A 12,291-nucleotide genomic window follows, 5' to 3' on the forward strand; every position below is an offset into this window, starting at 1 on the left:
GGATGATTAGGTGGGTGAGTGGATGATGGATAGGTAGGTGGGTGGGTGGATGGATGGATGGGAGGGTGGGTGAATGGGTGGATGGATGGATGATTAGGTGGGTGGGTGGATGATGGACAGCTGGATGGATGGATGGATGGATGGATGGATGGATGGATGGATAGGTGGATAGACGGATGGATGGATGGCTGGGTGGATGGATGGATGGATAGACGGATATATGGCCTGAGGCCAACCTCATTGTCCCCCCCGCCGCTGTTACCCCCGGCTCCGTGCTGTTCCCCCACCCCCATGCTGTTCCCTCCCCTGTGCTGTGAAAACTAAAGGGAGAGTAGCCTGACTCAGCTCCCCAAGCCCGGCCTTCCCCTGCTATGAGATCAGGTTCTGCCATGACGATGACCCCTGACGCCAGGCTCTGGGGCTCCCTGCATGGTTTCAGAGGACTGCTCAGACCCTGTGGTGTCTCCAGGGGTCCCAGCCTCATCCCCAGGTGAGAAAGCCTCAGGCCATCATGGGTCAGGGACCTCCTGCTAAGGTCTCCTGAGCACAAACACCGTGTTTCCTCCCCCATGCTGTTCCCTGCCCCCGTGATGTTCCCCCCCCCCGTGCTGTTCCCCCACCCCGTGCTGTTCCCTCCTCTCTGTTCCCTCCCCATGCTGTTCCTTGGCCCCCTCATATCCACACCCTCCCTTCCTCACCCTCCAGGCCCCAGCCAACATCCTGGCACAGCCACCCCCACTTCCTGTCTCAGCCTGTCCTGTGTCTCTGTCACCGCCCCCTCCAGGCACCTACCTGCTGTTTCTGGCCAGCTCCACACTCCAGCATCCACGGGAGACGCAGTTCTGTTCACTGTGTTCCCCACACCTGGCAACAGCTGATGCACAAGCCCTGCCTGTTGGATGAGGGAGGGAGGGAGGGAGGGAGGGAGGGAGTGACTGAGTGGATGAAGTGGCAGCAGCGAGCTGGCAGGGGTCTCACAGACCTGGCTTTAGTCGTGCAGGCCTCAGGCCCTCACCTGGGGAATGTACTTCTTGCCTGGTCGAGGGAGACAGAGGCACTGAGGGACCAGCTGGTGTCTCTGGTAAGGTGACGGGGAGGTGGAGGACTTCTCAGGATGGGCTCAGCGGCCTTAGCCTCAGCCCCCACTCTCCCGTGAACCCGCTGCTGGCCTGCTACCCTGCAGTGACCTGGGGATGGCCGAGCAGGACATCTGCAGGGGCTTCTGGGGGGCTTCTGCAGGACCAGCTGTTTGGCTCCCTGGGCCAGGCCACCTCAGCAGCCCTGCAAGCTGCACAGCGAGGTTTGGGAACGGCCTCAGATAAAGTTGTCACAGCGGATGCGGCGCAGATAGGGTTTCCGATGGCTATCGGTGCCACCGCAGAATCGAGACACTGACCTCTTTGTTGGAGGAAACAAGGAGTATTCTCAGGTCCACCCGGGGAATTTAAAGTGGCCGCCGCTGGTGGGGCCGGCCAGGGCCCGGAGGAGGGACAAGGCAACCCCGAGGGGCGGCAAGCAGGGTGGACTCTAGGATCCTCCATGGACCCTGGATACACCTGCCTGACCAGGACAGGTGCCGAGCCTGTGGCACCCTGGGAGCCATCGCCCACATCTCTGAGAGTCTTGGCAGAAGGGTCGGGTTGGGAAGTTAAAAATAGGCCCCCTCCCAAGGCCAGGCGCACTGGTTCACACCTGTAATCCCAGCACTCTGGGAGGCCAAGGTGGGCAGATCACCTGAGGTCAGGAGTTCGAGACCAGCCTGGCCAACATGATGAAACCCCATGTCTACTTAAACTACAAAAATTAACTGGGTGTGGTGGTGGGTGCCTGTAATCCCAGCTATTTGGGAGACTGAGGCAGGAGAATTGCTTGAACCCGGGAGGTGGAGGTTGCAGTGAAACAAGATCGTGCCATTGCACTCCAGCCTGGGGGACAAGAGCGAGATTTTGTCTCAAAAAAAAAAAAAATTGGCCCCTTCCCCACTTGCTCCCCACTGCCCACAGGCAGAGCAGGGTCAAGAAGGGCCTGCAGCACCAGAGAAAGGGCTTCTGTTGCAGGCCTGATCAGAGGTGGTGAAAAAAGAAGAGACAGAGAAAAAAATCAACAGACAGACCCGTGCCCAGCCAGCCCCTCCGCAAGGGAAGCAGGAGCTGAAATTGGCTTCCTGCCCCAGCGTCTCCTGGCCCCGGCCCCAGCAGTGGCTCCCAGGGTGGGCAGGTGGCCCCAGGCTGGCTTCAGGGGTCCTGCCACTCGGCACCGGGCAAGACACTGGCTCAGGGCTGGCTGTGTCCACGCCACCTCCAGGCTGGGGACCCTGGTGGCCCCGGGTGAGGCTGTGCTCCCCTCTCCCCTCGGAAGTGTTGGGGGTGGCCCCTGCATCCCCAGAAGACAGGGCAGACTGGCAGGGAGGCCCTCACCCCTTCCCAGCCTGTGGTCACAGAAGTGGGAGTGGCCGGCCCCTCTGAGAGTGTTTGGCAGGGGGGACTGTGGCAGGGCGGCCCGAGCTTCTTGTCTTGCACCCCTAGTTCTCCCACCTGTTCCCTCCCGGGTCGGGAGCAAGTGCCAAACGTGAGCCTTGCCCTCCTTCCCCATGGACCTCCCCCACTGCACACCCAGGGCAGGTGCCCCATCGTGCCCCACAAACGCGGGGTACACTCGGCGGGGCCGGGCGGGAACATGGCGCCTTCCCTCCACTCAGGACTGCCACAGAAAAATCGGGGGGTTGTGCAGCGTCAGCAAAGTTGCGGCGCGTGTTTTTATCATGCTGTGAACACGCTGCTCCTGGGAGTGATAAGCATTAAACCGACCGGGAGGCTGTCAGTCTCAGTTTGAGGGTTTAGAAATATTGGGACGAATAATTAGATTTCATATCGTTACCGCAGCACCCATCGGAGAATCAAGCAGATTAATTTTTTTCACCCTCCTCTACTCATTAATATTCATTAGAGGCTCGGGAAGGCCAGAGTGGGGAGGGCCAGGCCCCAGCAGCCTCTCCGAGCACTGCCTGCCTGACCTGGGCGCAGCCGGGACACAGTAGCCGCTGGTCACCCACCTTTGTGCCAGGAACGTGCCTGCCCATTGCCCCTGGGGCTTGTCCCCAGGCTGCCCCAGCAGAAGCCCCCATCCAAGCTGGCCGAGCCCCACAGCTGGCATGCAGCTCCTGAGCCCTGCCCTGCGGCCCTGGGAATCACTGGGGTGTCCTTTAAAAGGGGGGCACCCACCTGATGCCAGCCTGCACAAAGCAGCTTCTTCAGGGGAGCCGCTCACCCCAGTGGACACCCAGCATGTGTTGCCCCAGCTGTGCCCCGTGGACGGCATCCCCTGGGGCCTGGAGGCACCCTCTGCCCACTTTGTCCTGCCAGGTCAACCCAAAGCAACAGCCAGGGCTGGAGCTAATACGCATCCTGTGTTGGCAACCTGCTAGGCTGGCAACCTGCTAGGCAGGCAAAAGGCTTCACACAGATCACGGCCTCCCAACATACTGGGAGGAAACTGAGTCAAGGGAGATGGGACTGACCCCCCTGAGGCTGCCCCAAAGGCTAGTGGTGGGTCCAGAGTGAGCAGGGGCTCAGCCTCCCCTCCATCTCCCTAACAGCCATGTGGGGAGAGGGCAGAGCCCCGTCTGCAGAGAAGCTGAGCCAGGAATTGGGATGGCTGCTGGGGATGGCTCCACACTGGGACTGCAGGGTTGCACCCACCCCGGCCAGGGCCAGCCCACTGGCCAGCTTAGCTCTGCTCACCTGTTCTGTGGCTGGGCCGTGTGGAAGTCGCCTGCTCTGCCGGCCAGCCTGCCCCAACCTTGCCTGAGTAGTCACTCAGCATCCCAGCCCAAAGGCTGTATCTTGTTAGATTCCTGAGTGCTCCGCAGATGGGCCGAGACGCAGGGGTGGCCCAGAGGGGTCCCTGCATACGGGTCTGGCCGTGCCCTGCCCGTGGTCGCAACAGGGAGGCCGAGCCTGGCTGGGACCCCGCTGCCCAGCTCTGCGGCCCACAGGGTCCCACGCATGGCTGGCAAAGGCCAGGAAAGCTCATGGGCTGGCACCTGGTGGGGAGGTACCCCAGACCCACGGGGGGCACCCCTGCATTGTCACCAGCCCGGTCCCTTCTACCATGGCAGGGTTGGGCCGACTGCCGTCCTCACCACCGGGCTGCACAAACCTGTCCGGTGCCAACAGCAGCATTTGTAGGTGACACTGGCTTTTCAGTCAAAGGTCATGATGTAGGAAGTTTCTGATTAAAAGGCATTTATTTGTATAGAAAAAGTGAGTGTGTTTACAGGAAGTGCTGGAGCACGTGCGTGTGCTGTGCCTCCGGATTGGGCACCCAGGTGGCTGAGCCTGGGGACTACCAGTGCAGTCAGCAGCACAGGGCCGAGGGTCAGGGCGCTGAGGCTGAGTCAGCCTTGTAGGAGGGACCAAGGCCCGAGGGGCAACAGCGGTCACCCCTTCCTCCACCACCACTTTCTCCCCTTGATGGCTGACCAGTGTTGGGCACCACAGAGCGAGGCCACGGACTGCCCGCCCCACCTCGTCCTGTCCCAGCCCCAGACTGCACTGGGATGGGGCCCCTCACATTTCCTGTGCCATTCGGCTGGGGGCCGGGGCGCAAGGGACACAGGAAATGAAGCGGCCTCCACGGGCTCCGCTGGCAGCCACCCCGAGGGCTGAGCCCAGTGTTTTCCTTCCAGACTTAGCCTAAGCCACCGCCGACAGCATGGCACAGCCCGAGGCACTGGCATGAGCTCTGTCCTTCCCCTTCCGGGCCTGTTTCCTCACCCATGAGATGGAGAGGAGGGCGCTACCTGCTTTCCAGGGTGACGGTGAGGCCAGGTGGGCCAGGGCTGATCCAACACAGTGCTGGTGTCTCAGGCCCACAGGAAGGGGGCTGACCAGCCTCAGGGTGGGGACAGACCCACTGAGTCCAGTGGGTACTCCCTGGCGTCCACTGTGTGCTGGCCCCGGGAGACAGCAGGAACGGAGGTGGCCCTGCCACACCCTGTGGCAGGTAGGGGAGAACACTGATACACAGATATGCAGACACGAGTGTGAGTTCAGGCTCTGCTGCTTACTGGCTGTGTGACCTGGGGCATGTTGCTTGACCTCTCTGGGCCTCTGTCTCCACAAGAACCCCGTGCCCAACCCTGGAAGGTACCACTCCCTGCCAAGTCTCCCAGCCCCAGCATGGTGTAGCCATGCCGGCCAGCTATGGCACAGATGGCCCATGCCACAGCTCTGCAAGCTGTTGGGCCAGTGACTGTCCACAGCTTGGCCTAGCAGCCAAGCCAGGAGGCAGATCCATGTCACGGATGCCCCACATACCCGCGGGCACCCCAGGCAGGCTGCTGACGGACCCCTCCCCACGTGTTCCTGCCCCCCCAGAGCCCAGCCCTGACCCTGCTGCTGGTGGACGAAGCCTGCTGGCTGAGGACGCTGCCCCAGGCCCTGACCGAGGCCGAGGCCAACACAGAGATCCACAGGAAGGGTCAGTATGACGCGGCGCCTCCGTCCCAAGCCTTCCGGAAGGTGGGGGTCACTCGGCTGTCCCTGGGCTGGGCTCTTAAAGGGAAACCAGCCTGCTAGGGCTGGGGATGGGGGACAGGGAACTGCTGGCCCCGGGCGCTGCAGCGTGCAGCAGACACTCCACTGGGACCAGTCAGCCCAGACCACGAGTTCCTGTATGAAGGTCTCGCCTGGCGCCACGACAGGTGTCTGCGGCAGGGGGAATGGGGGCGGCTTCTGCCCCTCTGGGAGACACCATGATCCCCGTATCTCTTCCCTACCTTGGCTACACCTCTGGGAACCCACCAAGGGCAGCAGCAGGGACCCCAAAGCCAGGCTGGCTGGCAGGTGCCACTGGACCAGGGCTCCACGTCGTCAGGCTGGCTCCAGAACAATCAAGGTGGCCATCCAGGAAGGACGAGGGGCCTTGCCATGCTGCTGCTACTGAGGGTGGCACGTCTGGGCGCCTGGGGATGAAGCGAGAGGCCCTCTGGGCTTAGGCGGGTCCACTGGCCAGTGGAGTCCCTGGCCCCAGCACAGGGTGGGGACAGGCTGTGGTGTGTGTAGGCGGGGCCGGCTCAGGCCTGAGGCCAGCACTGCAGAGAATGTACAGCCCGGGCACCCCAGGTGAACAAGCCGGCCCCGCGCAGCCTGGGCTTTGTGGGCTAAGGCTGCCCCCTTCGGGCCACTGCAGGAAGAACCGCCCTTGGACGGTTTCCCAGAGAGCAGGGTCCACTCTAGGGCCACACCTCTGGCTGCCTTCCCTGAATGGCTGCCCACCCTCCATGACATCCCTTTCCTGGGAGACTTTCCCAGGGCCCTCCCACTAGGATGGGCGCAGGGCAGGGAGAACTGGAAGCAGGCAGACTGTGAGCACCCACAGGGGACCACCCAGCCTCGCCCCCGAGGCAGGATGGCCCTGGCAGCCAGCCAGCCACAGCTGTGAACACGGGGTGGCCGCCCTCCTGACCCCATCCTCCACCCGTCATTTAGGATGGGACAGGGCAGTGGGGCACAAGGTCCTAGGTTTGGACACCTGTTTCCCTCCAGATGACGCGCTCTGGTGCAGGGTCACCAAGCCGGTGCCCGCAGGGGGACTCCTGAGCGTGCTCCTCACAGCCGAGCCCCGCAGCACCCCCGGCCACCCTGTGAAGGAGGAGCCAGCAGAGCCCACGTGCCCGGCCCCCACACACGACCTCCAGCTCCTGCCCCAGCAGGCCGGGATGGCCTCCATCCTTGCCACCGCAGTGATCAACAGTGAGTGCTGGGCTCCCCAGGCCCGGGGCGGCTGCTCGACCAAGGAGGGGCAGGCAGGGCAGGAGAGGGTGGGAGCTGAGGGTGGGAAGCTCGAGGGCCCCAGGCTGCCGACAGAGTGAGAGGGAAGGCAGGGAAGGAGGTGATGTGGGTGGTCCCAAGTTCAGAACACACAGGGACAGGAGGGTCCCCAGAGCCTGGGGCCACCACAGGGAAAGCCCCTGCCAGTAGGCAAGCAGGCTTAGGCACAGACCCAGCTCTGCCCTGCATACCACACCAGAAGCCTGTGCTTTCCCTGGGGGCAGCCCTGCCTGTGGGACCTTCACCTCGGCCCTCCTGGAGTTTGGGGCCACAGTGGAGGTCTCCTGGGCACCATGGGTGGTGAGCAGCAGCCCTGGCCCCGGCCCACTAGGTGCTGCCACCACCTCCACCTCCAAGTTGTGACAACCAAGACACCTGTTGGTTTTTTGTTTTTCGAGACAAGGTTTCACTTTGTTACCCAGGATGGTCATGAAGTCCTAGTCTCAAGCCATCCTCCTGCCTCAGCCTCCCGAGTAGCTGGGACTTCAGGCACATGCCACCAAAATCTCTCTACACGTGGTCACATGTCCCTGGGGACAGAGCCGCCCCTGGGGACGCCTGAAGTGGACAGACATCACTCTTGCAGTGACTCTCTCGGAACCTCTGAGGGTGGCTGTGGGAATCAGGAATCACTCACCCCCAGCCAGGTGCAGGAGCCACACCTGTGATCCCAGCACTGTGGGAGGCTGAGGCAGGAGGACCGTTTGAGCCCAGGAGTTCAAGACCAGACTGGACAACACAGCAAGACCCCATGTCAGCTAAAACTTTTAAAACTTAGCCAAGAGTGATGGTGCACCCCGTACACCTGTGTGGCCGAGGACAGCGTGTGGCCACCGTGGATAGGCACAAGGCATGCAGGGGACACACGGCAAGGCTGGCTCCGGCCAGCGGCTGGGGCTTCCCAGGGGGACAGGGACTGCACCAGAGAGCATTTGGAGGGGACAGTAAGACTCAGGTTTAGCTTTGGTGACCGAAGAGTTACAAAACTGGAAGAAAAGCGACACTTGCGAGCAAATCAGATGTGAAGACAGCTTGAGGTAGGTGGACACAGCCAGTGGTTAGGGCCAAAGGGACCTGCAGGGCCAAGTGTGCGGCTTTGGTGTGGCCACTGGGGGGATGTCGGCCCTATGGGAGTCTGGGGAGCAGATCCCCACTCTCTGAGTGTCCTGACCTCAAGACACCTGCTAGATGCACAAGAGAAGTCACAGAGTCTGTCAAGGGACAACGATGGGGCTCAGAGAGCCCTGGGGCCTGTGGACCCTGGAGTTGGGGGACAGAGGACATCTCCCAAGGGACAGAGAGTGAGTTGAGATAGGTTAGAGGGGGCCCTGGAGGGCGGCAGGTGGTCTGCCACATGCAGGCTGTGGCGAGACCAACGGCAGAGAAATGACTGCTGGTCCTGACAGTGCAGAAGTCGCCATGACCCTGACGGAGGCCGCTCCGGTGAGGGTCAGAGAGGAGGCCTGAGCAGGGGCCAGCTGGCCAGAGGGGGGCTGGGCTTGTGTGCCTGGTACCCAAGACATAACGGCCCATGTTATGTGCTGGTGGGAACGGTTGGTGACACTGGAGAGAAGGGGCCGAGCGGCCAGGTCAACACCCAAGCCCAGGTTGGGGGCTGGGTCTGGGCAGGGCAAGCCACTGCCCGAGGGAGCCAGGAGGGCAAAAGAGAACATGGGCCACAGGTGACTGAAAGGAGCCGCGAGCAAAGGGGGTCCCCATCTGCCTTCGTCTCTTCCCTGGAAGGAGAAGGCGCGGAGGGAACGGGAGGCCAGAGCTCCACTCCACCAGGATGGGGAGGGGGTGCCCCTGTAGTGTCTTGGGGTGTCCAGGAGACCCAACTCCAGAGGAGTGCCCCGCTGATAGAGACAGTGAGACAGTGGGGACAGTAGGCTGGTGAGGGTCCCATCCTCCAGCCGGGTCCTAGCCCACACAGCCTGCGGAGACCACCTCCCGATCTCTGAGAGGCAGCTGCGGGTGCCCCAGGCTCAGCCTCTGCCTCGGTTTCCCCCTCGTGGGTCTGACATGCCTTATCCCCAGGCAGCAGTGTCCTGGGAACGCTGCTTTGGAAGGTCACCACCGAGGGCAAGACATCTTGTTGACATTCCTAAATCCTGCCCTAGCACTTCTGCAGGTGCCAGGGCACAGCCGCTGCTTGGCTGCTGCTCTGGAAGAGCTGTAGGAACCAATTCCAGAATCAGATCCAGTTTAATTCTTGAGCCTCCAGCACTCTAGGCCCGTCTCACCTGTGAGGCAGGATGCAGAGGCACCTGCCTGGAGGCCCCTCCACAGGCCACTGGACTTGGCCTGTGGTCACCAGCAGGCGGGCAGCCTTTCTAAACTGCACGGCCATAGCCCCTCTCCCCACATCCCTGCAGCAACAGTCCCCCACAATAACCTTGGAGAAGCAGAAACCCACCCGGTGGCCTCCCAGATCTGGGACCCAGCTCAAGGCCTCAGCTGAGAGAGGACAGAGCTGCCTGCAGCCCCCAAGTAAAAGGAACCTGAGAAACATTAATCAAGAGCACAGGAGGGAGACATGAGCCAAAAAAGTCGCCAGAACAACTAGGTGCAGGAAGAAGAGCCACCTCACCCAGGCAGGCACTGAAATTCCTCCCACGAGGCGAGAGGTGGCAAGCAGGCCGCAGCGGGGAGGGCGCGGGGGCAGGGGCCACCCCTGTGTGCTAACTGCAGACTCAGGATAAACGTCGGAGAAGCCGGGTGAGAAACCAGCACTAACCTGCAGGGGCAGAAACCAGATATCACATCGGGCTCTAAGGGGAACGGGCTTGAAAGCCAGATAAGGAATCCCAGGGCCCCTGGGTTCCACACAGAGGCCAAGGCCAAGCTGAACAGGCGCTCCCTCTCCGTGTCTTCAGCCAAGGGGCCACGGGCAGACGGCGGGGCAGGGCTCTGCGGCAGAGAACATTCCTTAAACTGCTGTAAAGACAAACTGAGAACATGCCAGAGAAGTCCTCCCCCGCTAGCAAAACCACCCTAAGCAGAGTGCAAGCCCCCAAAACTCTCAACAGTTACAAGCAGCCCATGTGGGGTCAGTATGGTGAATTTGGCAAATCTGAGCAGCCAGGCAGTCGCTGACATGGAGCCACCTAGGTGTGTGGGCGTATGGGGGCTTCCTAACTTCTGCACTCCTAGTCTCACGCCCCACATCCCCAGAACTCCAGTCAGCAGCCATCGTGTCCCTGAGTGCTCAGACTGTGCACATGGGTCTTCTTTGCAGCCTGGCACTCCCACGCACCTGCACACGCATCTGTACACGTTTCCTCTTCCACGGCCTCCCAGGTCCACACGGTCACCCCAGTATGTCATAGATGCTAGCCTCGCCCAGCAGTGTCCACTTCTTCCTTCTGCGCCCATGAGGCCAAAGCGTCTCCTTATGGGGCTCACCACTGGAAGGGGACCCATGGGGGTTCACTCAGACCCCACGCCCCACAGGTCCCAGGGCTTCTGGGATCTACGGAAGGGAGTGGGGCTGTCACAGGACCATCCAGGAGGCTTATGGTTACAGGGAGGGTTCAAAGCCTCAGCTCCTGGGGTGGGGAGGACGGTGGGGTCCGTCAGGGCCAGGCCCTCCCTCCACCTACAGCCTTGCCCTGGCTGGCAGGCTGGCCCTCAGCCTGCCCCCGCCTGCCTCCCACCCCACAGAAGACGTCTTCCCCTGCAAGGACTGTGGCATCTGGTACCGCAGCGAGCGCAACCTGCAGGCGCACCTGCTCTACTACTGTGCCAGCCGCCAAGGCGCTGGCTCCCCGGCCGCAGCTGCTACGGAGGAGAAGCCCAAGGAGACCTACCCCAACGAGCGCGTCTGCCCCTTCCCCCAGTGCCGCAAGAGCTGCCCCAGCGCCAGCTCCCTGGAGATCCATATGCGCAGCCACAGCGGTGAGCCCCCACAGCGGTGAGCCCCCACCCCGGACGCGGGTCCTCAGGATGCCGGCTGCTTCCCCACCCAGTCCTGCAGGCCACCCAGGAAAATCCACATGCAGCACCCACAGTGCCACGATTCACCTGTGTGGTCTCCAGCACACCCAAGACCCCCGCAGGGGCCCAGAGCAGGCAGGCCAGCCTGTGGGCTATCTGGGTGGTCAGCTGAGGGCTGGGCCCACTGCAGTCCCGACAGACAAAGGGCCGAGGAGGGGGAGGGGTTTAAAGAGCCTTCAGCACAGGGTCCCCCCCTCGGCACAGATCACGGCCCTTGGCCCAGCTGCCTTCCTCGTCCCTGGAGTCCCAAGGTCAAGCTGGCCCGGGCACCGCTCTTATGCGCCCTGTGTTCCAGGAGAGCGGCCCTTCGTGTGCCTCATCTGCCTGTCGGCCTTCACCACCAAGGCCAACTGCGAGCGGCACCTCAAGGTGCACACGGACACGCTGAGCGGTAGGCGCCGCAGGGGCCGGGGGATGTGTGGGGCCCGCCCTCCGCCCTGGGCCCTGACCAACTCGTCATGGCCCACAGGTGTCTGCCACAGCTGTGGCTTCATCTCCACCACAAGGGACATCCTCTACAGCCACCTGGTCACCAACCACATGGTCTGCCAGCCAGGCTCCAAGGGTGAGATCTACTCGCCAGGGGCCGGACACCCAGCAACCAAGCTGCCCCCAGGTGAGCAGCCTTGTGGGGGCCGCCCCTGCCCCTTGGGCCCCCTGAGCAGAGGAAAGGGGAGCGGGCTTGTCGCCCAAGACAGGTGGGGGTCCATTTCAGTCTTGGCTCTAAACCACTTCCGCCCACCCGTCCCCTCCCGGAGCTCGCCCTTCAGCTCTGACCGGCCAAGTCCTGCCCCAGGCCTGAGGTGCCACCCCTGCGGTCTCTCTGCAGACAGTCTGGGTAGCTTCCAGCAGCAGCACACGGCCCTGCACGGCCCCCTGGCCTCCGCGGACCTGGGTCTGGCGCCCACCCCATCGCCAGGACTGGACAGAAAGGCCCTGGCAGAGGCCACCAACGGAGAGGCCCGAGCGGCCCCCCAGAATGGAGGCAGCAGCGAGCCCCCGGCGGCCCCCAGGAGCATCAAGGTGGAGGCGGTGGAGGAGCCGGAGGCCGCCCGTGCCCCGGGCACCGGAGAGCCTGGGCCTCAGGCCCCGTCGCGGACGCCGTCGCCGCGCAGCCCCGCCCCGGCCAGGGTGAAGGCCGAGCTGTCCAGCCCCACGCCGGGCTCCAGCCCGGTGCCAGGCGAGCTGGGCCTGGCCGGGGCCCTGTTCCTGCCGCAGTACGTGTTCGGGCCCGATGCGGCGCCCCCAGCCTCGGAGATCCTGGCCAAGATGTCCGAGCTGGTGCACAGCAGGCTGCAGCAAGGCGCGGGCGCGGGACCCGGCGGCGCGCAGACCGGGCTCTTCGCGGGGGCCCCCAAGGGCGCTACGTGCTTCGAGTGCGAGATCACCTTTAGCAACGTCAACAACTACTACGTGCACAAGCGCCTCTACTGCTCGGGACGCCGCGCGCCCGAGGACGCGC

General features: G+C 63.1%; 1 protein-coding gene across 1 annotated transcript in view; it reads left to right on the top strand.

Annotated features, from left to right (window-relative positions):
* The window catches only part of ZFPM1 (zinc finger protein, FOG family member 1), a 74,479-nt gene that overhangs the window by 61,223 nt on the left and 965 nt on the right, over positions 1–12,291 (top strand). The window contains exons 5-10 of the mRNA XM_023228945.1: positions 5,379–5,481; positions 6,549–6,755; positions 10,497–10,730; positions 11,125–11,220; positions 11,299–11,445; positions 11,659–12,287. Coding sequence (XP_023084713.1) covers positions 5,379–5,481; positions 6,549–6,755; positions 10,497–10,730; positions 11,125–11,220; positions 11,299–11,445; positions 11,659–12,287 — 1,416 coding nt within the window. The remainder of the gene's footprint in view (positions 1–5,378; positions 5,482–6,548; positions 6,756–10,496; positions 10,731–11,124; positions 11,221–11,298; positions 11,446–11,658; positions 12,288–12,291) is intronic.

Source organism: Piliocolobus tephrosceles, chromosome 17 (assembly GCF_002776525.5).
Source record: "Piliocolobus tephrosceles isolate RC106 chromosome 17, ASM277652v3, whole genome shotgun sequence".
NCBI classification, from domain to species: domain Eukaryota; kingdom Metazoa; phylum Chordata; class Mammalia; order Primates; family Cercopithecidae; genus Piliocolobus; species Piliocolobus tephrosceles.